At 36.6% G+C, this 27,263-nt stretch overlaps 3 protein-coding genes across 3 annotated transcripts; 1 reads left to right on the top strand and 2 right to left on the bottom strand.

Annotated features, from left to right (window-relative positions):
* The first annotated feature begins 7,172 nt into the window (after positions 1-7,172).
* On the top strand, positions 7,173-8,146 carry LOC119084681 (cuticle protein 7-like). Its single transcript, XM_037194761.1, has 3 exons — positions 7,173-7,304; positions 7,519-7,790; positions 7,869-8,146. Exons 1-3 carry the CDS (start codon positions 7,293-7,295, stop codon positions 8,062-8,064), a joined length of 480 nt encoding a protein of 159 aa, XP_037050656.1. The 5' UTR covers positions 7,173-7,292; the 3' UTR covers positions 8,065-8,146.
* A 4,816-nt stretch (positions 8,147-12,962) lies between these two features.
* LOC119084682 (larval cuticle protein A2B) lies at positions 12,963-13,819 on the bottom strand. Its single transcript, XM_037194762.1, has 3 exons — positions 13,651-13,819; positions 13,403-13,586; positions 12,963-13,332 (listed from the first exon to the last, which is right to left on the bottom strand). Exons 1-3 carry the CDS (start codon positions 13,660-13,662, stop codon positions 13,082-13,084), a joined length of 447 nt encoding a protein of 148 aa, XP_037050657.1. The 5' UTR covers positions 13,663-13,819; the 3' UTR covers positions 12,963-13,081.
* Positions 13,820-24,217: 10,398 nt separating this feature from the next.
* LOC119084678 (testis-specific zinc finger protein topi-like) lies at positions 24,218-27,252 on the bottom strand. Its single transcript, XM_037194756.1, has 6 exons — positions 27,058-27,252; positions 26,514-26,887; positions 25,950-26,443; positions 25,280-25,874; positions 24,992-25,222; positions 24,218-24,928 (listed from the first exon to the last, which is right to left on the bottom strand). The coding sequence occupies exons 2-6, from the start codon at positions 26,842-26,844 to the stop codon at positions 24,597-24,599; spliced, it is 1,983 nt and encodes a 660-aa protein (XP_037050651.1). The 5' UTR covers positions 26,845-26,887; positions 27,058-27,252; the 3' UTR covers positions 24,218-24,596.
* Positions 27,253-27,263: the final 11 nt, after the last annotated feature.

The following is a 27,263-nucleotide window of genomic DNA, read 5'->3' as shown; positions in this document are numbered from 1 at the left end:
ATTTTCAATTTTTTCCTGATCAGTATCATCCAAACATTAAAGTCAATACTTCGCTGGATATTCCAAAGAACCTTGAAAACCTCCACTAAAATTACACATTCGTTCTTATCACTACACGTCCAATTCGCTCATCTTCGAACTCTAATCAATGCCGCTAAATTACAAGAAAAATTATATTTCTTGTTATTCTAATGTTGGATTTATACCAAAACGAACTTGTTTCGTTGAGTGCGTAAATAAACTAAAGACAAAATGCTTCGCTACCTAAAATATTTTAAATTTCAGTTTCATTACACTCTTTATCACGAACACCGTACAGTCAGTATTGCCTCTTTGCAATATTTGAAAATGCATAAGTTCAAAGATTTGAAACCTAATTTTTGTTGATGAAATTTGGAAATCTTTCTTTACACAGTGCGGCAAAGGTTAAAAAATCACCCATGACTGACTACTCTCTCATGGGAAAATGTCGCAATTTTTTTTTATGTAACAGAACATTCACAACGAATATTTTGTCAGTAATTTTCATGGAAGTAAATGTTGTAACATGTATTAACGTTTCGTATGAAAGAATTTATAATTTGAAACCATTTTTTGCTGTTCCAACCCGACATTAAGCCATGTACAAAGTTACATGCAATTTTTTTTAGACAGACTTTTAATAACATTGTAGTGGATATCTCTAGCTAATGAAACGATTTATTATAAATCATTAAAATATTCTACGAGAATGTTGAATCTTTTCGAGTTTTGTTTAACAACGGGTTTTTAACCTATTTAACTCTCTCGCCAGAAAGCGAATCTATTTTCAATCTCTGTTAAAACCGGTACAGTAAGACGGCTAGTAGTAATTTCGCGCCGTATGGGCGCGAAATTACACTATTAAAGTAGGAATCTCGCGCCACGCGAAATTCCTACTTTATTAGTGTAATTTTGCGCCCATAAGGAATTTCTTGCTGGTAGGAATCTCGCAACGTCTCAGTTGCGATGCAGGCATCCTAACATTTTGTAATAGGAAAATCCACTTTTTCTGAGTAAGGATACCGGTATCCTTGATGCAAAATATGTGTATCTCAGTTGGGATACCGGTATCCTAACGTTTTGTAAAAGGAAAATCCACACGTTCTATGTCGGGATACCGGTATCCTTGATACATAATACGTGTATCTCAGTTGGGATACCGGCATCCTAACGTTTTGTAAAAGGAAAATACACACTTTCTGAGTAAGGATACCGGTATCCTTGATGCAAAATATGTGTATCTCAGTTGGGATACCGGTATCCTAACGTTTTGTAAAAGGAAAATCCACACGTTCTATGTCGGGATACCGGTATCCTTGATACATAATACGTGTATCTCAGTTGGGATACCGGCATCCTAACGTTTTGTAAAAGGAAAATCCACACTTTCTATGTCGGGATACCGGTATCCTTGTACAAAATACGTGTATCTCAGTTGGGATACCAAAATTTATGTGCCTGATACTCAACTGAATCTACCGCCAATTTATCGTCAGGTACTCGTAAAAATTCTCTAAATCAAGTTAGCCATTGAAAAATGTATGGGCGCGAAATTCCACTATAATATGTGTAATCTCGCGCGGCGCGAAATTACTCGTTACCAGTAAGACAAGGTTTCGGATTCTTGCATTAAAAAAAGGTAGATTTTCTACACAAGTAGTTTCACTAATAACTAGCTAAGAATTTCACAGACTTTGTTCACTAAATCTAGTACTTTAAATGAAGCAACAATATGTAATTCAATGCCTATCTTTTCTAAATAAGTTCAATTAGAGACTAAAAGTTCGGTCAAATTCTAATCAAAAGAAGCAGCAGGTGAAAACAAAAGTCTTAAAAGTCTATGGGGAAATGATGTTTAAAAACTAAAGCTTAAACGTAATAGATTTTTGTACAATTCTATTACTTTTCTAGTACATTCGTCTTAAATTGACGATCTATTTTATTATAAACTGACTTCACTGCCATGACATTTCATGTATATTTACCAGAGTGAAGTTATTTCATGTGAAATTGGAGCGCAAAGAATGCAGTACTTAAAAAAAATGTAACGCCTCTACAGGTCAACCAAGGTTTCCTATTGCCTATTGCATTGCTTAGGAATTGATTTCACGCTCACAATTGTTTGTACCCATATCAGCCCACTTCTCTCCATTCTTTCCAACAGTGGACACAAGATAGAAGAGCTCTATGTCAAAACATTACTTCTGTGCGATCGGAAATGATCTGTCCTAACTGACACAATTAAGATTCGAGGTTGAACGGCTATTCATCTGTTATCGATAGCGACGACAAAAATAATGACAAGCTTCTGGATAATGTGGTTCTTTATATATTTAAATGCGTGTTAAAAAAAATTGAAGTACAAGATTTGATATCAACCGATCAAAAATACTTACATCGATGGAAGTAATAGACCCGAAAATAATACTGGTCATATGCTTGCCGTCTGTAACAGGTTGAAAGAACATACAATTTCCTTTCCAATGACTCCACGCGATCGTATACTTGGAGAAAATTCGATAAGAAAAGGGCATGATTTCGGTTTCTGAACGACAACTAACGAGGAATTTAAAAAAAAAAATTTGCTTCTGTGACAAACAAAGATTTTTTTAAAAATACGATTCCGATTTCGGTACACCCCGTTTAAGATAGTGACAATTTTTGTGTTGACAATTTTTGAGCTGGCACAAATTATAAATAATTTCAGGAAATGATATAACATCAGAGATTATCATGAATATTTATGGTTCTAGTTCAGATTTGGCGGCTTTAGGCGACTTTCCTGTAAGTGACATGAAAGTCATCGGATTATTCACAAATCAACTTTCAAATTGAGTGAACACAGATTTTTCCGAACCCCCCCAAATAAGAAAGTTACAGAACTCGAAATACATGCACAACTAGAAAATTTTGTAAGAAAATGTTAGTCGACTTTCATGATTCTTTATGGTTCTAGTGCACGTGAAAGTCGACTAACATTTTCTTACAAAATTTTCTAGTTGTGCATGTATTTCGAGTTCTGTAACTTTCTTATTTGGGGGGGTTCGGAAAAATCTGTGTTCACTCAATTTGAAAGTTGATTTGTGAATAATCCGATGACTTTCATGTCACTTACAGGAAAGTCGCCTAAAGCCGCCAAATCTGCACTTGAACCATAAATAATCATGATAATCTCTGATGTTGTGTACTTTTCTGAAATTATTATCTCAACTTTTTTTAGTGTTATATCCAATTTTTTTATCTTTCTATGACAAACACCTTCCTAATACAATTTGTTGAAGACCGTCTATAATTTGGTTCTGTAAATTTAAATTGGTAATTGAGTAGAGATCTTGGATGAATAACTGAACCGAACTAAAAAAATTGTGGTCAGCCTAAATATTCGTGATGGCTCAAATATTTGTATTACAACGAAAAACTGAACGAATTTCAAAAAATTTTGTGATAGCCCAAATAATTTGTGCCGGCACAAAAATTGTCAACACAAAATATGTCACTATCTTAAACGGGTTTTCGGTACGTCCATTTTCAAAGAATTCCTCTCTATTGTCTAAAAGGTTAAAGCTGCCTGGGAAATCAATTGGTTCAGTAAGGTGGCGGGTACTTACAGCTGTAATTATCCTAATTATCCAGTAGAAAAACACATTTCACATCTATAACCCAAAGTTGATTTAAAATTGTTGAAGATTGAACTTAGCATTCTCATAAATTCTAATTGAGTTAAATCAATCAAGTTGGCACTTGAGGAAAGAAAGTTTTTTATGTTTATTCTGTTAGAATCAGCGATTGAATAAACATCACTTTTTGTATCACTGCTTTTATTCCTCACCGCAAACTGGAACCTCTAACAGGTTATGGGCCCAGATCGGGGATAGGGCAGTGAAAAGTAGAAGATGAAGATGAAAATAAAATCGAGAATGAAAGTATGCTGACATGGATTGAAAACGGAATAGGATTTGGAATATGATTTGGAAAGTAAAGAACGACAGGACTATAAATGGACGAAAGAATGGATTGCGAGCAATGAAAGAGGAAGAAACAAGTGTTATTTACGGCATCGACATTGGCAAAGTTTACCGGACGAAAGAAAAGAAAAGAAAAGAAAGGAAAAGGAAAGAGAAGAAAGTGGAACAGAGTTTGAGCAACAGAACTTGAGCGGAGGGCAACAAAGTTTGAGCAAAAGAAAAAGGATGCAAGAGAAGAAGAAAACAAAAAAAGAAGAAGAAGACAAAAGAAGAAGAAGAAGACAAAAGAAGAAGAAGAAGAAGAAGAAGAAGATGGATAAACAGAACAAAAGAAGAAAACAGTAGGCGGAAGACGAAGACGGAAGGCAAAAAACGAAGGTGGAAGATTCATTGGGACAATGGTTGAGAAATCGGTCGCCGCAGAGTCGGTCGTTGGTGGCAAAGTTGCATGCGAAGGCTTCGATAGTTCGGAGTGTACGCTTATGATGGAGAAGCTGGTTACGGCAGTCCATATGGTTCTGGTTAAGGAGGAAGTTAACGGAGACGAAGACTTAAGATAAAATTTGATTTATTATGTTGTCGCTATGCAACGGAGGATGATATTTATTCAAGTGGTAGAATTTATGGGAATGAGAAGAAGTGTTGAAGATGGAACTTAGCATTCTCATACATTCTAATTGAGTTAAATCAATCAAGTTGGCACTTGAGGAAAGACAGTTTTTAGCCCCGTACGAAGTACGAAGGGGCTTATAGGATTACGATGCCGTGTGTAATTGATGGAATTCGAAGCAGACGGTAAGGGCAAAGTGTTTGCCTATGTTTATAGATGACGAATCTGCAATAAAAATTTGGGCCGTCTGTCCGTCTGTCCGTCTGTCCGTCTGTCCTTCTGTCCGTCTGTCCGTCTGTCCGTCACGTCGATATCTTGAGTAAATCAAATCCGATTTCAAAAATTTTTTTTTCCCTGAAAGATAGTCGAAATAGTGAGGCTAAGTTCGAAGATGGGCATATTCGGGTCGGCCCTTCGTGAGTTAGGGCCACCTAAGTGATTTAGGGTCTTTTGGTGATATTTATGGCAAAATAAACGATGGAAATGTAAATGACACGGCAAATGATAGGTATTGTCAATACCAATCCAGGAAAAAAAAGTTTTTTAAAATCGGGTGAGTGGACCGTGAGTTAGGGCCTTAGAAGTGAAATGCTACTAGGGCCCTATGTGTATTTTACATAGAACTCAAGTAAATTTCATCCGTTTTTCGTAATTTTTGTTTCATTTGAAAGATAATCGAACACCGAATAGAATGTATTTGAAAAAAAAATTAAATTTGGGTCCTTGGACTAAGGCCGCTACTAGGGCCCTATGTGTATTTTACATAGAACTCAAGTAAATTTCATCCGTTTTTCGTAATTTTTGTTTCATTTGAAAGATAATCGAACACCGAATAGAATGTATTTGAAAAAAAAATTAAATTTGGGTCCTTGGACTAAGGCCGCTACTAGGGCCCTATGTGTATTTTACATATAACTCGAGCAAATTTCATCCGTTTTTCGTAATTTTTGTTTCATTTGGAAGGTAATCAAAGGCCGAATAGAATGTTGTTGAAAAAAAATTAAATTTGGGTCCTCGGACTAAGGCCGCTACTAGGGCCCTATGTGTATTTTACATATAACTCGAGCAAATTTCATCCGTTTTTCGTAATTTTTGTTTCATTTGAAAGGTAATCAAAGGCCGAATAGAATGTTGTTGAAAAAAAATTAAATTTGGGTCCTCGGACTAAGGCCGCTACTAGGGCCCTATGTGTATTTTACATATAACTCGAGCAAATTTCATCCGTTTTTCGTAGTTTTTGTTTCATTTGGAAGGTAATCAAAGGCCGAATAGAATGTTGTTGAAAAAAAAAATTAAATTTGGATCCTTGGACTAAGGCCGCTACTAGGGCCCTATGTGTATTTTACATATAACTCGAGCAAATTTCATCCGTTTTTCGTAATTTTTGTTTCATTTGGAAGGTAATCAAAGGCCGAATAGAATGTTGTTGAAAAAAAATTAAATTTGGGTCCTCGGACTAAGGCCGCTACTAGGGCCCTATGTGTATTTTACATATAACTCGAGCAAATTTCATCCGTTTTTCCTATTTTTTGTTTCATTTGGAAGGTAATCAAAGGCCGAATAGAATGTAGTTGAAAAAAAAAATTGGATCCTCGGACTGAGGCCGATACTAGGCCCTATGTGTATTTATACTCAATAAATTAAAATTTTAGGGCTATTTGAAATTTTTGTTTTATTTGAAAGGAACGTCGTACGGGGCTTCGTAATTGCGCTATGCGCAATTTCTAAGATGTACACATTACATAATAATTTTACTTTAACTACTTTAACCGGCGCAATAGGCTTACGGTCAAAGTAGGGTGACAGACGCACTAGGGTCACGTACGCAATAGATATACGGGTTTGTACGGGGCTCAGTCGCAGCAAACGCTCCGACTGTTCTGATGGCTCGTTTATGTTTATTCTGTTAGAATCAGCGATTGAATAAACATCACTTTTTGTATCACTGCTTTTATTCCTCACCGCAAACTGGAACCTCTAACAAAAATTCGTTTTTAAAACAAGAACCGTTTATCCTGGAACCGACTGTACATATCGTTGAAATTTTTCGAAATTACTTTGTCTGACCAAAAAATGTTCCATCCAAGGTTTTGTAAAATTAAGAATTTATAATTCTTCAAGCAAGAAAAACTGAATTTCAATTTACTTTCCTTAATGCACTTGCAAAACATGTCCAATTAAAGTTGAGACGTAATTTCGATTAACGATTGTACTTCACGGTGCATTATAAGTCTTCGCACAAAACAATGAAACAACAAAAAAAAGAATTGGTTTAAGTATTACGATCAAAAGGTATACCGTTTCTCAATGATGTCTGTCGTTTGATACATATTTTGACCACAGTTTTTCAGCTGGTTCATGATAATGACCCCGAATTACCAACAGCAATGGATACATATTATGTACCGCATAATACGTAATGTACCATATACCTCAAAGTAAATTTATATGTTTTGCACACACCGTATCATGCAATATCAATATTATGCCAGCCTAAGGCCAAAAGGCGGGTTTTTTTTTCTCTCGTTTTGCAAATAAAACTACTGTGAAAATGCATACGCGTATCGTGAGCACCCAGCTCATAGAAAGTACACTGTATGTGGAATTGTTATTTTGTATAAAAGGACCGTAAACTTATCTGTAAATTATAGTTTGTATCTTTCGTTGAACAAGAGAACTACCAATCCTCCATAAAAATGGCATTCAAAGTAAGCATACGGGCATACGCATATTTCTGGCTTTAAACATTTCGTTCGCATAACTTGCAATCGCACATTGGATATTATTACAGCGATTCGTTATCGAAGCCAAAACAAATAAGAATTTAATTTTTTTGAAATTCTGCTGCTTTTGTGATTAAAAAGTGAATTTTCTGTGGAAATAATTTTTGTGTTTTTTTTTTTCGTGTGAATTTTCTTTCAGTTCTTCGCTCTATTCGCATTCGTTGCCGTTGCTAGCGCCATCGAAGTGCATCATGCTGGTCCAGTTTACCACTCTGCACCCGTATACCACTCAGCTCCAGTATACCATGCTGCCCCAGTTGTCAAGACCTTTGCTGCTCCAGTGTACAAACAAGTTGAATACGAAGCACCACCAAAGTACGATTTCAGCTACTCCGTTCATGATGGACACACCGGTGATGTGAAACAACAACACGAAAGCCGAGATGGTGATGTTGTCCATGGATCATACAGGTAAGACAAAAGCGACGGCATTGTGTGAAATATGGACGTGATAACGAAACGTTTCTATTTGAACGAAAAAACCAACAGCCTCATCGATGCTGACGGTTACCAACGTACAGTTGAATACACCGCCGATGATCACAATGGTTTCAACGCTGTCGTGCACCGTGAACCTCTAGGCCACAAAGTTGTTGCCCCAGTTGCTAAAATCGTTGCCCCAGTACACAAATACGTTGCCGCCCCAGTTCATTATGCTGCCCCAGCTCACAACTACCATTACTAAGTGAAAATGCAATTTTGAACGAAGTCATGTAGATAATTTAAACGAAGGAAGATATTTATTAAAAAATTTGAAAATTGACTTATATTGCGTGTTATGTGCATATTGAACTGTATCCCGTGCGTCTAATCGTGAAAGGCATGAAATCGATTCTCTCTGTTTGCTTCTTTTCATGAATCACATCAAAAATGCTAACCGTCATTGTCACAGCACTTTCACAGCATCAGATTAGGATTAACTTCGTCCACTTGAGTGACTAGCTCTAATTACATTCTGACAGAGGAAAAGGGGCTTGCTCAAATTGGATTTAGTGTGACTAACTAAAACAACGATCGTCTTAAAATCATTGTTCTTTTCAAAATACAAGTCGCCTTACTATTCTCTCAAAACATCGCTCTAGAATATTTGTGAATCAGCATAGCACTCTCAAGCACCGAAGCTAAATTTGACGTCACTCAAACAGAGGGCTGGAACAATCAAAGTTAACTATTCGTGGTTATCAAGAAAAAAAAAAAATCTTCGGTGTTTGAGAGTGCTATGGAATCAGTCATTCATTTGTTATCCACAATGACGACAAAAATAAGCAATAAAAAGGTCGGACAGGCGTGTGTTCTTTAAAATAGCAAAACAAACGTTTTAAATAATGAAGTAGAAGATTTCGCCTTTATCCATTGAATCCAAGCCGAACGAAGTAATAGATTAGATCTTTTCACTCATGATATGCATGATGTGTGTGAATCATGTCCGGAGCGATAGCGGAGGACTTGACGCAGTCTAACTTCCAAAAAAAGAACGAAGAAATTTTTTTGAGCCGCGGCAACTATATAAAGGCGAGAATTTAAGTTTCTTTCCTTTGGCCTGTATCACCACAAATCCTATTCTATCTTATTCGTTTCAAATGAAAGGTATTCGTAACACGATTCGAACAAAAAAATAATTTAAAAAATCGGGGCAGATTCGTTTGAGCTAGAGTGATTAGAGTGACCAAATTTTGAGCTACTCGAGCGTAGGATGAAAGGACTAATATTTTTTTGGGTTATGAGAGATAGAGAATTACTTTCTTCGGAAAAGTCTCAGAGTTTTACGAGTAGAACAGAGGGGCATATGTGAAAAATGTCGAAAGTTGGAAATGGGTGGGTCAATTGGGGCTTTGGAGATATTTCTTGAATGGTGGCAGATAGAGAATTACTTTCGTCAAATTTTTGATTTTCGTCAAATTTTCTGAATTTCGTCAAATTTTCGAATTTCATTAAATTTTCAAATTTCGTCAAATTTCGTCAAATTTTCAAATTTAGTCAAATTTTCAAATTTCGTCAAATTTTCAAATTTCGTCAAATTTTCGAATTTCGTCAAATTTCGTCAAATTTTCGAATTTCGTCAAATTTCGTCAAATTTTCGAATTTCGTCAAATTTCGTCAAATTTTCAAATTTCGTCAAATTTTCGAATTTCGTCAAATTTCGTCAAATTTTCGAATTTCGTCAAATTTCGTCAAATTTTCGAATTTCGTCAAATTTTCGATTTTCGTAAAATTTTTGAATTAAAACTGTAAACTGTTATAAAAAGCAGTGTTGACTACACTTCTAAAACGACTGATATCCCAACAAAAATCTCTTCGAGAAAAGTGTGACGCAGTATTTGAAGTACAATTTCTAAAATGAATGATATCGCTAGAGTTGACGCTTTGAAACAACCAAAATTTTACGAAAAAAATCTGCGTCGGATGTGGCAGATAAATTTTCTTGCTGGTCTGTTCCTGAACATTTGCCACTTTGCGACGCAGATTTTTTTGGTAAAATTTTGGTTGTTTCCAGTCAAATTTTTTTTTTTTTTAATTATTTGGCAGATGATGAGAAAACCTAAGCCAGCTTGTTTGAACTAAAATTGGGTGTAAAATTTAATTTTTGCGTAACGAAGCTGAAAGCGTCAACTCTAGCGATATCATTCATTTTAGAAATTGTATTTCAAAGACTGCGTCACACTTTTCTCGAAGAGATTTTTGTAGGGTACAATATCCGACAACAAGTTTATCAAAAGAGTCGCGACTCTACAAACTGCACTGACTTATTAAATGATTTCACACCTGCACTTTTGATTATTCACATTTTGAAGGGATATTAGGGTTTATCGATGAATGATGCATAATGCATAATGTGTGCAAATGAAAATCATTTTATTTTTTACAATTGATTTTCACTTTCATTTTTTTTGTACATGTGCACTGACAGCTGGTTGCTGTGTTAACGTGTAAGGCATATCGGATTCGTCAGTAAAGGTCGGAACGTATCGCGATGTCTCGGTTTTCGTTGGTTGATGGTCATCTTGAAGAAATCACAAAACTCTGGTTATTCTAACGAACAATTCTAGGCAGTTGTCTGTTTAGTGTTAGGTGTGGTATTTAAAATATGAACTGTTTGTGTTCTACCAACATACCCACAGTACAGCAGTGATCACAAAATCGATTGCAGATAGCTAAGCAGCAGAAAAATTCTAGTATTTCACACACCATTTCGGTTCATTTAACTTGAAATGAAGTCATTTTTGACTTCTCTTCGTAATCGAGATATTTAAGGTTTGCATTTCTTATCTACTTTACAGCTGTTCGATAATAAGACAGTGATGTAATTAGGCATAAATGCTAGGACGTTGTACAAATTGTTGTTAAAAAATTTAATGTGTTAAAATGTTACACGTTTAGTGGTTACAGAATCGTTTGATTCAAGCACTTTCAGTTCGAAAATGCTTTGGTCGACATTCTTCACTTCAATGAAAATCAGTTTTGTAATCAAAATTTCTATAAAATATAGGACCTGACTAACATATCGTCTTGGATCGAAAGGTGTAAAAAGAAAGCTAGATCTTTTGAACTTCAATCGTTCATGGTTGTCAGCAACAAATATAAAGGTTTATAAAGGTGACGCAAGTCCTTTATCTTACTTATAAAATAATTGATATAGCTGAGGGTGACGCATTGTGCGTTGTACGCAAAAGTTTTACCAACAAAAAATTGACTCAAAAAATTTGTGAAAGAAAATTTTACAACAAGAAATTTGCGTCACAAGTGACATTTACCCTTTAAGGGTTTTTTGACTGATATCACCACTTTTGTAAGTATGTCATTTCGACAACATCAAAAGACCTTATGGAAATAAAAACAATTCTAGAGGAATCATCTGTCATCCCAAAATTTAGGAACCAACTTTGAAACACCTCACTCATGTCGAATATAACCCAAATCCATCAAAAAATCCGATGGAAGGCAGGAAATGCCAGAGGAATCATCTGTCATCCCAAAATTTAGGAACCAACTTTGAAACACCTCACTCATGTCGAAAATAACCCAAATCCATCGAAAAATCCGATGGAAGTTGGTTAGTGCCAGAGGAATCATCTGTCATCCCAAAATTTAGGAACCAACCTTGGAACACCTCACTCATGTCGAATATAACCCAAATCCATCAAAAAATCCGATGGAAGGCAGGAAATGCCAGAGGAATCATCTGTCATCCCAAGATTTAGGAACCAACTTTGGAACACCTCACTTATAGCGAAAATAACCCAAATCCACCGAAAAATCCGATGGAAGTTAGGAAGTGCCAGAGGATTCATCCGTCATCCCAAATTTTAAGAACCAACCTAGTGGAAGTTAATACTTAATGATCCACACAATTTCCAACAAGAAACACATACCACAACATTATATAGCATTCACCACATTACCATGGGGGAGCTCCAGCTCCAGCTACCAAGATATGGTTTCTTTCCAAATTTGGAAAATTCCATTCTTATTTTTGGGCCTTCATTAGCTTATAAACAAAATTTCAGGAAAATCTATAGAAACGTTTAGGAGTTGCTGGATCCACTTTTCCATTCTTGAAAATTCGAAATTTTGCTTATTTTCATACAAACATCAATATTTCGAAGTTCAATATCTCGGCCAATTTTGAAGCTGCAGTAACGTGTGAGAGCTCGTTGAACTCATATGGGTTTCTATATTCCAGATATCTTAGTTAGGGGCCCTGGAGCCAAGGCGGAGAAGTAAAAAAGTTGCTGTAAATATGCTCCGCCGTCCCCAAATTAAAAAAAAAAAAAATTTGGTAGTGGACTTGCGTCACGCCCGCTTACTAACGTGCGGGCATGATGTACCCACAAAACGACTTCCGTGCGCGGGGAACCGTGCTGAGGACTAAGTTTTATATCGCTTGAACGATACATTAGACATTGCAACAAAATTGAGTAAAATTTTTGTAACAATCAGACTCGATGCTATGTTACATGCGGCTATTCATCTGTTATCGATACCAACGACAAAAATAATGACAAGCTCTGGGTAATGTGGTCCTTTATACGGTAAAATGCATGTTAGAAAAAAATGAAGTACTAGATTTGAAATCAACCGATTAAAAATACTTTGATCGATGGAAGTAATAGACCCGATAATAATACTGGTCATATGCTTGCCGTTTGTAACAGGTGTGACATACCAACGAAGTTTATAGGTCATTTTGCGGATGAAAAAGTTACAAGTATTGAGTTGAGTAGATCAGCTAAAAAACATCTGAAGAAAATTAATGCCTAAACTTCGCTGACTTCCACTGTATTTATTCAAATTTTAAATTGTAACATCAAACTCGACTTTTTCCTGAAATTTGTAAAAAGTCACGTAAAAAACACCTTGCTGAGTGAAAAACTTCATCAGATTCCAGTGGTTCCGGATGAATCTTAAACAACTGCATGAAAAGTGGGTGATCCTTTCGCTGATGAACACTTTGACTCAATTAATTTCGAGACACCCAGATCGGCACTATACCCGATTCAAGTAGAGTCCATGGTATCGAAGCGAAGCAAGAGCGGGCGTAGTGGTTATAGTGATTTGACGAATTTTAAACCAAACAACAACGAATTATTTTAGGATTCATTTATTTAAATAGTTAAAACAGTATCAAATCTACAATTCATAGCTAGGTATCGGTGACTAAACGGTTTTAGGACTTTTGTCTGTTCCACAAGGAATTTACACTTCTAGTAATGGTAATTGATTGCTGGTGTTTTAAAGCTGACATGAGCAGGCAAAATGTGTGTGACTGGTGTAATGACTTTGGCTACATGATGCACTGGTTGAACATAATGAATGGCTGGTGCGGAATGATAAACCGGGGCAACAACTTTGGTAACAGCGTACGGAATTTTTATGCTAGTTGGTTCACGGTGAACGACGGCATTGAAACCATTATGATCGTCGGCGGTATAGTCAACTATGCGCTTGTGACCATCTGATAAAAAATTTAAAAAAAAAAAACTTTTAACGACGAAGTCCTCCTAAACGGTATAAGCAAAACCAACCGGAGTCAATAAGCTCGTAGCGTCCACTAACAGCGTCACCTTTACGCGATTCTGATTGGCTTTTTATATCGCCCGTATGAGGATCATGTACAGAATACGAAAAGTCGTAATGGGCTGGAGCGTCACCATGGATGTCGATTGGAATCGCTGATACAGCCGAAACGATGACGATGAAAATTAGGATCTAAAACAGGAAAATCGATTGAACGACTTGGCGTCGCTTAATGCTTTCTGATCCGAATACTCACTTTGAAAGACATTTTTCTTGGATGCAAGAGCTAACTGTTTTCAACACTAGGACAGATGTTTGCTTTGGTAGCAATTGATTGGATTTAATTACTTGTGATGTCTGCAACGTCTTTTATACGAATCGAAGTGTTTGGTGTCAAATAAACTGCATCTTATGCGCTCATTTAACCGCCTTACTTATATCATTCACCGAAATTGTTGCAGGTAACTTTTTGAAATTAATTTCCATTCAGAGATATCGATTCGTTCCGTTTCATTTTCTCTTTCCACATAGCCGTATCATGGTATCTATTTCTACCGACCAGGTCTTATGCTTCATACAAATTATAATTTACATTCAGAATCGAAAAATCAGATGTTTATCCCACCCTACACTGTTCAACATTATGTAAAAATTATTGAAATTTCTGTAAACAAATAATCCAAATTTGATATGGAAAAAGACAATTTTTTTTTTGCTCTCTTCGATTTCATTTATAAAATTATTCAAATATTTTCCACATATTGTAACCAGCAGCATAGAGATAGGTTACGTATATTACACGAACATGATAAACGGTCATGCAACAATTACATTTCGTTCACTCTACCTACTATTCGAGTAAAGAATAATGCAACCGGTAAAAGTGATTGGGTTTTGGTTCATGTATTATAACCGCTTGAAAGTAAAACCAACGATGAAGCATACATGGAACCCGTCGAAATCTCGACTCTAAAGGCACAAAAATTATTCGGCTTGGTATGAGGATGAAAATCGATTATTGGCAGGATGACGCAGATATTTAGAGTCAAAACGCAAATTCATATTTTCTGTACGGACTAGGGATGGGAGGCGTTCAAAATTATCGATAATATCAATCTAAAGAAATTATCGATAATCGATTAATCATATCGTTATCGATAATTATTAAATTATCGATAATTATCAAAATATCGAAATTCGATAATTATCAAAACATCGATATTTTGATATTTATCTGAAAATTCATGATAATATACCGATATATCGATAAATATCGGATTTTCGGACCGAAATATCGATATATCGAATTATCGATATCTTGATAATTATCAAAATATCAATAATTATCGATTATCGATATTTTTTTTGATAATTTTCGATAAAAAAAGTCGATAATTATCGATTATCGATAATTGATAATTATCGATAATCATTTTCATTATCGCCCATGCCTAGTACGGACTTCGTACATACCAATTTTGCTTAACCTGAGACGAAAAGCTCAAGGGCGCAATTCACATTTATTGAACTTCAAGGAAACATCCTTCGGAGAAACATCCTTTGGAACGACAAACAGAGCTGTAGCTCTTCCCTTTCCCGCACATCACGTAAAGTGGCAAAAAAGAAAAGCTGTTTCGACCTCAAGAACTAGCGGCGGTCACAGGTCAGAGTGGACTGACCGTCTTCAGTTGCTTCCGCCAGCCTCTTACACAAGACAGCAGCAAAAATTTTCCATGAATAAGTGTAGGATAGTTTGCATTGAAACATTGCCATCTGCTGATGGAAAATTTGGAGAAATCGCGGAAAGCTGCTAAGAAATCACCAAAAAATGCAGCAAAGCAAACAAAAGAATTGAGCCTGAGCTCCAAAAGCAAAAGTAAAAAGCAAAAAAAAAGCGTTGTACTCACGATTCTTACGTCACCAACCGTCTGATCCGCCCATTTACACCATTGCGAAAATTGCACAATCACCGGCAGACAGCAGCAACAACGAAACAACGAAACGGAAAAACATTGCGAAAATCTCGTGAAAAACCTTCGATCGAAGTCAATTTGCCTGAAAATGTTTCTTCTGTGTAGAAACAATACTGAACAAAATCAGTAGAGAGGGATTCTTTTGAAAAACAGCCTACCGAAATCGGGCGTGTTGTCTAGTGGAACTTTTTATAGGTACCTAGAAAGGACTTTGACCCTAGAAGCCAAAACCACTTTCAAAAAAATTCTTCGAAGCTTTTATGGCTGGTGAAAGGTGATCGGAAGCCGAAAATTTGCCAAAATTCTTACCAAAATTTCTCCGTGTACACGAGCCGTACAGGGTCGTGTGGGGTGTCATCAGAAAGGTAATCACATGTACTATTGAGCCGAATAGAGACTCATTGGTTTTAAAGTTAATCCACACTGAAATATGTGCAGTTGAAGTTTTCAACAGAAAACTTGCAATTTTCTTACCAATATTTCTCTAGTTACACGAGCCGTACATGGTGGTGTGACGCAGATTTTTTTGGTAAAATTTTGGTTGTTTCCAGTCTAAATTTTTTTTGTAAAAATTATTTGGCAGATGATGAGAAAACCTAAGCCAGCTTGTTTGAACTAATTGGGTGTAAAATTTAATTTTTGCGTAACGAAGCTGAAAGCGTCAACTCTAGCGATATCATTCATTTTAGAAATTGTATTTCAAAGACTGCGTCACACTTTTCTCGAAGAGATTTTTGTTGGGATATCAGTCGTTTTAGAAGTGTACTCAACACTGCTTTTTATAACAGTTTACAGTTTTAATTCAAAAATTCGAAAATTTGACGAAATTCAAAAATTTGACGAAATTTGACGAAATTCGAAAATTTGACGAAATTTGACGAAATTCGAAAATTTGACGAAATTTGAAAATTTGATGAAATTCGAAAATTTGACGAACGAAATTCGAAAATTTGACGAAAGTAATTCTCTATCTGCCACCATTCAAGAAATATCTCCAAAACCCCAATTGACACACCCATTTCCAACTTTCGACATTTTTCACATATGCCCCTCTGTTCTACTCGTAAAACTCTGAGACTTTGCCGAAGAAAGTAACTCTCTATCTTTCATAACCCAAAAAATATTCGTCCTTTCATCCTACGCTCGAGTAGCTCAAAATTTGTTCACTCTAATCATTCTAGCTCAAACGAATCTGCCCCGATTTTTTAAATTATTTTTTTGTTCGAATCGTGTTACGAATACCTTTCATTTGATGGGTCTGTAGGTTTCAATACAGCGAAGCTACAACCGAAAACGCGTTCCCGACCCTCGAAAACCTCACTCAGAAACCACTTCGAGGCCAATAAAACAAAATTCTGGTTTTTCCTGGGGTAATGGCGTATCACATTTTCATTTTTATGCCCACCCTGAGGTTCCTGCAAAATTTCATGGAGATTGGCTGACTAGTTTCCGAGATCGACCGTCGATAGATAGACAGATAGAAACATACAGAGTAAGTTGAAAGATTTTGATTGTTTGGAAAACGTTAATTTGATGCATTTTCTATCAAAATGATCAACTTCAAAACGATGTATCTCCGGCAATTTTAAAGTTACATAGTCGAGTGATAGCTCGTTTTGCTCGTATTTGAAGCGCGAATAAGAATTAGAATATGTTTTGTGGTGATATAAACCAAAGGGTAGAAACTGAAATGTTCGACTATATATAGTTGCCTTGTCTCAAAAAAATTTCTTCCTTCTTTTTTTGGAAGTTAGACTGCGTCAAGTCCTCCGCTATCGCTCCGGACATGATCCACTGATCATTTTATTATTCAAACGGCAGTAGCATACCTATTGCTAATTGGAAAGATGAATGCGCCTCTATAGACGACACCTTCAATTCAGTTTAATTTTTGGGAATTTTGAGAATTAATTCCCAAATAATAGGCCAATGAAACTCAATTTGTTCGAAGCACGCTGCATCCGTTCCGAACAGGTCAAAGCTGAACTGAATAACCTGAACTGAATAGCCTGAAAACTGATTCGACGTGAAACCTGATCTGATAGATTCTGACCTGAGCTGAATCTGAAAATCGAACATCCAAGAGCTCGGTACATTAAATTCCAAAATTAAGTAAATTGACACCAAACCAGGCTATTTTCATGGATTCTAAAATATTAATCGAAGAGGCTAGGCTGAATTCGGTAAAGTCATAGCACTGAACAAAGCACTGTTCAGTGCTATGGTAAAGTAGATCCTAACAACGTATCTCCGATACTAATTTTCAACTTTATTTCCGGCTCGAGATGAAAACTTAAGACTTCAGACTTGTCAAAATATTGACCACCAATGTAATGCCAAACTTTACTTAATTAGCTTAAGATCAATTGCAACCGTATCGTGCCCTGTTTCATCGGGTATCAGAAACTAGTATTTCCATTAGACACAATTTCGATCGAACATAAAAGAAATGTGTGGAAAACAAGAAACGGCAAAAATAAAAATCTCAAAAATAAAATGTTGAAAATGTGTGTGCGCTGCGCATAGGTGCATACACTTTGTGATCTTAATGTTGATTTATTAATTAAAGCGAATTACGAGCAAAAACATTTCAATAATGCCAGATTATTAACGATAAATTGTTTATCGGCTTCTTGGTTTAATTGAAGGCCTAATTGAATTTTTGTAAATAATCTTATCAAATCGGCTTGAACAGCATTTTCGTTCACATTTTTTTTTATCCGTTGTAGTATTGCACCTTTCCTTGCAGTTGACATTGACATATTAAAGATTATCGACAAAGTTGGTTCACGAATAAGTTTTAAATGAACCAATTAACGGATTCGAAACTGCAAACGTTAGCGCGACGTGTTTATTACATCTGTTACTTCTTTTGTTTAAAATATTGGAAGCAAATGCTTTGGATGCATACATATTACTAAATTTAATACCCCATGAGCCAGAGTTCAAATATACAAATACAAATACAAATACAAATAAATTGCCAGAGTCAAATATTATTATAATCACCAAATAATCCCATATAATCCCGTATAATTCCATGTAATCCTTGTCATAAAATCAGTGATTTACCCCTCGATATGGAATGCCTGAAACACACACACACACATTACTTGTATGTTAATAGAAACTCTCTGCGTACCATTTTTCCCAACATATATCATTTAACTAAAATCCAATATGGCCGCCGGCAGCCATTTTGTTAGGAGGCCGGAAATAGTACGACCGCTTTGCATTCGTTAATACCTTTTAAACTAAAAAGAAATTAATGAAATTCGGTCAAAGTTTGGTCCAGATATTGACAAAATACTCCTCTTTCACTGTACGGCCGAGTAGCTGGATATGAGCTCACTCCAAGAGACTTAGCTCACGCTCCGGTAAACCGAATTTCATAAACTTTTTTTCCCTGATTGGTACTGACTACCTACACAACATTTTTTATTAAAAAATTCATTCAGTTTGGAATTACCTATCTATTAACCTGTCACAGACGGCAATCATATCAATAGTTTTGTTATCTGATCTATTACTTCATTTGATGGAAGATTTACATAGATTGATTTTCAGAAATTTTTTACTTCATTTGTTTTGAACATGCTTTTGCTATATAAGACCTCATTAAGTCAGAGCTTGTTGTTTCGCACTTCAGTTGTCCGGTGCACAATAGTTATTTACGTATCTGTTGTGGACGTTATATTTTAGGCAATTTCGTGAGTGAAATACAACTTTACGTATACAACTTTTCATGCTGAGGGCCTAATTTACGAGAAAAATTCCGTAATTTATGCTCAATGCATGAAAATTTATATGGTGAATGTGAAGTATGTATATTTTCTAGGGATGTGTTTTGTTTATTTAAGTTGTCCGATGCACAAAGCGATGTTCGTACCTCGACAGAAAATGGATTTTTTCAGCACACGTCCTAATTTTCCTAACTGGTGCTGAAAAAATCACAGCTATCTTTGAGCGACTATTTTGAGATATTTTTGTGACAATTTCAGGGAGCCCACTCCTCCTTGATTCCTTAAATCTCCTTGATTTTCAGAGATCCTCCTGAAACCTCCTTAATCTCCTCAAACTCCTTAACATTTTAATTCTGACTGTGGAACCTTATATATTCAAAATCGTTCCTCGCTTACTTCACCAAAAAAAAGCTCATGAAACCTAAATAATTCAACAAATGAGATCGATAGTGCTAAAAGGTACTTGCAAAGCCCTATTGCTTCAATTGTTCTTTTAATCGATTGTGTTGATGCTGCTGGCAAATTAATCATTTATTGTCAATCAATTGTTAACTTTCGTCTGGTGTGTATCGTGTTTGAGAAAAGTTTGGCCATCTGGTTAAGTTAGCCAATGCGTATTTATTCCTCAATCATAGGAATGCTGATCCTGAGTGAGGATTTAGCGTAAATAAATTTGTGTTTCCCGAAATTTCAACGAGCAGCTCTTAGAAGAAACGATTCGGCTGACCGGCTGTTCGGATAGTTAGAATACTTTGCATTTCTACGATAAAGTGGAAGATTTTCTAATTATTCGAAAATTGTTAGACCTCTGCTCGTCGGCCCGTAAAAGATATTTTTTACATTTAGATGTAGAAAAAGAGCGAAAGGCGTTATTAGCAAAATCGAAACAAAACGAGTCAGACAAAAACGAAAAGCATAAGAAAGAGGCCAAAATTCAAAGCATCGAAGCTGAAATAGCAGAGGAGACTTTAAAGTTAAAAGTAGCCGAAAAGTTAATTGGTGATGGATCAGAGCCTAATATTTGGGAATTGTTTTTGAGAATTTTTGGAAATTTAGGAAATTTTTGGGAATTTAGAGAATTTTTGGGAATTTTTTGGGAATTTTGGGAATTAATTCCCGAAAATTCCCTAAAATTCCCAAAAAATTTCTTTTCTTTGCATTTTTATAATTAAATGCTCGTAAAAGATCAGGAAAAGTTCAAAAACCTTTAAAAACTATGAACAAGCAAAAAAAAAAATTGGATTTTTTTGGAATTTTAGTGAACTTTTGAGAATTGGTTCCCAAATATTATGCTCTGAAGGATATAATTCTTGTCGATGTACTCGCACCAGCCAGGGCGTATACTCTACTTGTAGGTCTCTCCAAAGCCGACATTAGTACAACACTACAATAATTTAAGAGCAATCTACACTCCGACCCCCTATGAAACACATTTTTGATGATAACTTTTTATTCGAATTATTTTTGAAAAAAGTGGCCTCATCGTTTGGTGCCAGAGAACATATAAGGTTTCGATAGCCACTGGAATTGTCCAGATTGATGTAGTGTACTGAGAAAAAACTCAAAACTCCTAAAATTTGTGTTTTTTGTGATATTTTTGGGACTTTTGAGTTTTCTCGGCGTAGACTGCATCAATTTTGACAATAAACCGCGAGCGTTAGTCCATATTATTTTTATTTCAATGAACACATCAAAAACACACTGAAAATGATGTTCTCTTTATTTAAATATGCGAAAAAAAAGGCTGCTGACAATGATGCAGCCCGTAAAAAAACGATCTTTTCAAAAATCAAAGGTTACAAAACATAAAAATCATCTACTCTATCCGGTCCCAAAGTCCCCAAAATACACGCAGCGTTGCCTCTTTGTAGCGCAATTGAAATTTTCTGCAATAAATAATCCATTGATCGCGGTTCCCCTGAAGTGGCCTTTATAATTTTTCCTAATTTCTCAATGAATTTCTTTGTTTCAGGTCCCATACAGCCTAAAGTCTCGAAAGCTAGAGGAGTAAACAAATAATTTTCTTTTAAACGCTTATAATGATTGTGTTTAAATCTTTCTGCGTTATCCGCAATCGACCGCTGTTTCTTGCTAGATTCATTAATGTATGAAGGCGCCAATGTATCTCTTATGGTTACATCCCAAATAAGAGATTTCCCATGACTCCATGGAATCATGGTCATTCCATCAGATCTTTTACCATCATCTCTAGACATACCTGGCGGTTGTAACATGGTTGGAAATCCTGCTGAAGAAAATGCATGAGAAAAAACTTTGTTGACTTCATCATGCGCAGCAATTTTTTTAATTTTCATTTTGCATGATAAGCCGTGTAAGCCATCCTTTTGAAAATGTATATTGATATTGGAAAAGTGGAATTTGAAATTCTTAATTTCAGTTTAAAACGCCGCTCCAATTTTCAAAAAATCTCGCGCTTGAAAAAAAAAAACAATTTCGTGACCTAACAAATTGGGATGTTTTATTTGTTGACAGTTTGTTTTAATTGTGATCACCGAGATAACCAAAAAACCAACACTAACAAACAAAATATTCCTATCAGCTGACAGATACCTAATATCAGATTTCGACTCTTTAGAGTTTCCGTACGTGAGTTCATCATGGCAGTGATTTTTTTAATAATTTTCTATAAAAAAATAGAAAAAGTTTTTATAACAAAAATAAACTTTTATTAAAAAAGGCTCGCGGTCTATTCTGGTGGCTATCGAAACTTTATATGTTGTGGCACCAAACGATGAAACCACTTTTTTAAAAAAATATTCTAATAAGAAGTTATCATCGAAAATGTTTTTCATAGAAGGTCGGAGTGTAGACTGCTCTTAAAATAATTATTAGACCCGTACGAAGTACTGGGGTCTTATAGGTTTACGCATACGTCCGTAACACGTCGAATTGGACTCCCTGAGTAAGGGGAAAGCTATTGTGGTTGTCTAGAGATGCCAAATCAGTGAAAAAAAAGTCCGTCTGTCCGTCTGTCCGTCTGCACGATAACTTGAGTAAAACGCATCCGATTTTGAAAATTCTTTTTTTTCCCGTTTGGTAATGTCAAAAGACAGGCTAAGTTCGAAGATGAGTGATTTTGGATCGACCCCTCCCGAGCTGTGGCCCAATAAGTGCTTTACGGTTTTTCGAAGATATCTCCGGACATTTAAACGTTAAACTTGTAAGTGATACGTCAAATAAAAGGTATTTACAATACCGATCGACAAAAAAAATGTTTATGGAAATCGGATGACCGACTCGTGAGTTAGACCCCTTGGTGTGGAACAGGCACAGGGCGGCAAGCAGTTTTTGCTTGTAGGTCGGCCACATTTGAACATATTTCGTCTGTTTTAGCTTTATTAGATAAGTATTGACCGTACCAATCAGGGAATTTTTTTTTATGAAATTATGTTCTCCGGAGCGTGAGCTAGGTCTCTTGGGGTGAGCTCTTATCTGGCTACTCGGCCGTACAGTGAAAGAGGAGTATTTTGTCAATATCTCGAGTAAATTTTGACCGAATTTCATGAATTTTTTTTTGTTTGAAATGTATTAACGAATGTAAAGCGTCGGTACTATTTCCGGTCTCCTAACAAAATGGCTGCCGGCGGCCATATTGGATTTAAGTAAAAGTGAAACATCTTGGGAAAAATGATACTTAGAGAGTTTCTGTTAACATGGAAATAATTTGTTATGTGTGTGGGGTTTCAAGGATTCCATATACGGACATCTATATATACCTATATACAGCTATATTGAGCTATATACAGGCATATAGAGCTATATAATAGCATATTCCTCTGTGAAATGTTTATTTACAGTGAAATATAGGTAAATATAGCGGTATATAGCTGTTTAAATAGGAATTTATGAAATTTGTCTTCGTACGGGGCTGTCTATATTGCCTCCGGCAATTTAGTTGTATATGATAACAAGGCAAAGAGTGGATAATGTAAGTGATTTAAAAGGAAGAATAGTTTTTCAGCAGAGAAGAAAATGAAGTAAGAGAAATGAAGAGTTTCACATTAAAGGCTTTTGATACGAATAGGTGTTTCGTACGGGTCGGCGTTAGCTATGTTTTTAATTAATTTCTATAAAAAAATAGAAAAAGTTTTTATAACAAAACTAAACTTTTATTAAAAAAGGCTTGCGGTTTATTCTGGTGGCTATCGAAACTTTATATGTTGTGGCACCAAACGATGAAACCACTTTTTTCAAAAAATATTCTAATAAGAAGTTATCATCGAAAATGTTTTTCATAGAAGGTCGGAGTGTAGACTGCTCTTAAAATGATTATTTTTGAGTTATAGCCGCAAAAAGGTTTTCGGTACCCTCTGAACCTTTGAACACTTTAACCGAAAATTTAAAAAAATGTTCGAAAAAATCAAAGATACGATTCTCTAGAATTGAAGACGAATCTATCACTCCTAAAAATCGGAGACCACTTGTTCCCCTATCACCATCACCTCCAGTTTTGACGATATGCCGCTTAAGCTCAATTTACTGAATATATTATGTTCAATATGTTCTGAAATATTTGTTGTTTTTTTTGGAATTTTAGGGAATTTAGGGAATTTTTGGGAATTTCCAACTTTGGGAATTTACGGAATTTTTGGGAATTTTTGAGAATTTTAGGGAATTTTAGGGAATTTTGGGAATTTAGAGAAATAATTCCCAAATATTAGGCTCTGGTGATGGTAATAACACTTCGTCAGCTGTAGTTAGCAAACGTAAATTAAATAAATCACCAGTGGCCAAGGCACAGATAAAATATTTGCGAAAAATTCGGAAAATATTTTCCAAAGAATATTCTCTCAGAAACACCAAAAAATCTACTTAATATGACTTTGGAAAGTCAAAAAAATTTCGAATTCATCAAATTTAATCCAAGATCTCATATTTTAATACTCCTGAAATTCTCCTTAAATTATCGAAATATCGTCCTTTATTCCTTAAAAAGGAGGCCGAATCTTGAAATCCATTAAAAGAATCAGTCAGTCAAGTGGCCACAAAGGTAAGCTATTACAAGACCTTTTTCAGCGAAGCTCGAAGCATCGATTTATACTCCGAGATTACTTTAGATTTTATTTTAACAACATTTCGTTACAAATTTGGCGGCGAAGTTTACACTTCATTTTATTGTTTAAAAAAAACACGAAACTGAAATTTAAAATGTCTAAACCAAACTTTTGAGCATTCCAGCCGCCCGCTTACAATAAAAACATTATTTTTTTTGACAAAAACTAGTAAATTTTATCCATTTTTAAAACAAAACAAAATTTTCGACATCATTCCAGTCGAATATCGAATTCAAGCGGGTTAAAAATGCAAGCATTGAACAATTAAAAATGCGGAAACAAGAACATAGTTTCGCGTTAAAATGAAAATATTAAAAACAAAACGAAGAGATCATGTCGTAAAAGTAAAAAGTAAAAGTCGCAAAACCAACCAACAAAAAAAAACCCCCCGAACCAACCTCTCCGATGACGTCACATGATATTCGCATCAATGTCACCCAAAATCGGTCGGAACATACTCTTCGGAAATGATACGCCACCCACGTCAACGGCATTCTCTTGCATCTTCAACGCATTTCTCAGCTGATTCCGCAGCAGCAACTCTTTCTTACTTCGCACGGGACCATCCAACATTATGTGGGTGCTCTTCAATTTGGCCATGGACGGCTGCAAATCAATTTCGTGTTTGTTGTGCCGAGCTCTGATATGCTTCTCACGGTCGCCACGCTGACGGAAGCTCTTCGGACAGTTGGGACAGGGATAGGGTCGTTCGCCCGAGTGAATACGAAGATGATTTTTCAGTGCTTGAACGGGACATGTTGCCAAGATGAATTGAAAAAAAAGGCGAGAAATTCCAACAGACTCACCGTCGGCCCGATAAAAGCGCTTGTTGCATTGATCACAGCCATAGCGACGTTCGCCCCGATGAATCAACCGATGCTGATAAAACACCGAACCGGTCAAAAATCGTTTACCGCAAATCAGGCAATGATACGGCCGTTCTCCGGTGTGACATTTGCGTATGTGATCGTTCAAATCGGGACGGATGGTGAATTTACGGTTGCAATTCGGTTCGGTGCAGACGAACGGTTTGATACCTGAAACACAACGATCTCATTCGGTGAATTTGAGTGGAACAATTGGACACCACTGACCTTGATGGAATCGTAAATGCTGCCACAAATGACTCGATTGCGTGTACGTTTTGCCACACACTTCGCACAAATACTTTCGATTCCTCGAATTCGGGAAGGACGGAGCCACCGGTGCCGAGTTCGCCTCGAAATTACGCCAACGCGACTTTCGCATATAATGTTCCTCGGCATGGCTGGTCATTGCGTCGGCACTGTCCACGACCACCTCACACTTTTCGCAACCGATTGCAAGACCTCCACCCCAATCGTCTGCTTTGCGCGGAAAGAAATGTCTCTGTTGACTGCGATGGTCGTACAGAAATTCCAGTGACATGAAATTCGTGTTGCACACGTTGCACACGTAAAACGTTTGCAGGCCAAAGTTGACGTTTTTGTCGTGGAACGGACACTCGCTCTGCCGATGCGAACTGATCTCTTTCAGGGTGGCGAAGTTAAGTTCGCACCATGTACACTCGAATCCGAGCTTCGGATGATGCGAAGCTGAATGGTTGAGGAGGCCGTTGACGTCACAGAATAGAAAATCACAAAATTCACATTGAAAGACCGCGTTGATGATCACACACTTGTATATACTGTCGGCGGAAACAGGTTCCAGCTGCAAAGACGTTAAGAGTGCAGTGAGATGAAAATTTAGCTGAAATTTACGACACCTCAAAACATCGAAACTTACATCTGTTTCCGCATCAGTCTTACCATTCGGTTCAACCGAATAGCCATGATTTCTAACGAAATGATCGATTGCTTTCCCAATGTTGTCACCACACAGAACTTGCGAACATTTCAAACATTTAACCACATGCTTCAGCAGTTGCTTCGGCTCCAGCGGACATTCTAACGCATGCTTTGCCATATGACTCGTCAATCCGGACTCGTAAATAAATTTGCGATCGCAGAGGGTGCACTCAAACGGCCCGTTCTTCTTCTTATTTTTCGGCACGTCTTTGACTTTCGGCGGATGATTGTTGGTCGAACTGTCCGCTTCAGCCGAATTGTTCTTCAACAACGTCGCAATCAACGCACTGTTCTCTCGGATCCGTTTCAGAATGTTACGGCCGTCGAATGCATTGTCCTCGTACAGATCGCACTGATGGCATTCAAAATCTTCCGTTGTGAATACCTCCTTGCAGTATTCGCATTTGATCTGAAACGAACCGGTCGGCTTTCCTGTGAATGGGACAAAACGTTGACATTGGTCATTTCCGACATTTTGAAATAAATTCTGGCCTTCAATCACCTCCTGTGTCACTGACAGCACAAAATGACAACGACATCTCTTTGAGATAGTCCATAAAATCCTGGGTCATGTCCTCCTCGCACTGCAGCACATAGTTTTTGTTCGTTCCCTCGAGTTTCGGTATTTTAATTCCGATTTTGGCCTTTGCTGATTCCTTTGACGATTTGCCATGACTACTGTCGGAGCGTTCTGGCTCAGGCTGAGGAGTCGGACTGCTGGGCGTTTGGCTGTGATTGCTCGCCAAAATATTTTCGGCTTGCGACTCTTCGAAGTCGTTCAAATGAGCGAAAATGTTTCTGCCTGTCCAAGCATTGTCGTCTGAATGTTCCATCACTAGCACTCAACGGAAGCAAACGTGCGTTCGTCTATTTTGTCTGAAGGAAAATGAAGTTGTGTCAACAAATTAACCGAAAAATAAGAAGATTTCGCTCTCAAGCTTTCGTTATGTCATGGGCCTACTGCGATGCTTTCGTGAAATCATTGTGTCAAGAAAAAACGAATAATTTTTTAAGGAAAAATTTGAAACACGAAACGAACTGATTACCCTTTAGTTACAGCACACGGTCCTGCGAATGCAACACCATACAGATATAATGGTTATTTACATATATAAACACCAAGCTTTGGGGAAAAGACGCACAACATTGAAATGCACTGCAAAACGAACAATGATTTTCTGGTTATGTTTCGTATGTACCGGTCAACTTAAGTTGACAGTTCGAACAATCGCAGCAAGCGAGCTCAACTGTA

This window comes from Bradysia coprophila, unplaced genomic scaffold (assembly GCF_014529535.1).
Source record: "Bradysia coprophila strain Holo2 unplaced genomic scaffold, BU_Bcop_v1 contig_87, whole genome shotgun sequence".
Lineage (NCBI taxonomy): Eukaryota > Metazoa > Arthropoda > Insecta > Diptera > Sciaridae > Bradysia > Bradysia coprophila.
The sequence above is the reverse complement of the archived record's forward strand: the minus strand, read 5'-3'. Positions and strand labels throughout refer to the sequence as shown.

Excerpts from the sequence above, each read along its gene's own strand:
- LOC119084681 (XM_037194761.1), top strand. Across the intron at positions 7,791-7,868 it reads GTTGTCCATGGATCATACAG|CCTCATCGATGCTGACGGTT; the intron begins GTAAGACAAAAG and ends AAAAACCAACAG.
- LOC119084682 (XM_037194762.1), bottom strand. Across the intron at positions 13,333-13,402 it reads CTACGAGCTTATTGACTCCG|ATGGTCACAAGCGCATAGTT; the intron begins GTTGGTTTTGCT and ends ATTTTTTATCAG.
- LOC119084678 (XM_037194756.1), bottom strand. The coding sequence starts at position 26,844 with ATGGAACATTCAGACGACAATGCTTGGACAGGCAGAAACATTTTCGCT. Across the intron at positions 25,875-25,949 it reads AGACTGATGCGGAAACAGAT|CTGGAACCTGTTTCCGCCGA; the intron begins GTAAGTTTCGAT and ends ACGTCTTTGCAG. Across the intron at positions 24,929-24,991 it reads GCGCTTTTATCGGGCCGACG|CACTGAAAAATCATCTTCGT; the intron begins GTGAGTCTGTTG and ends GTCCCGTTCAAG.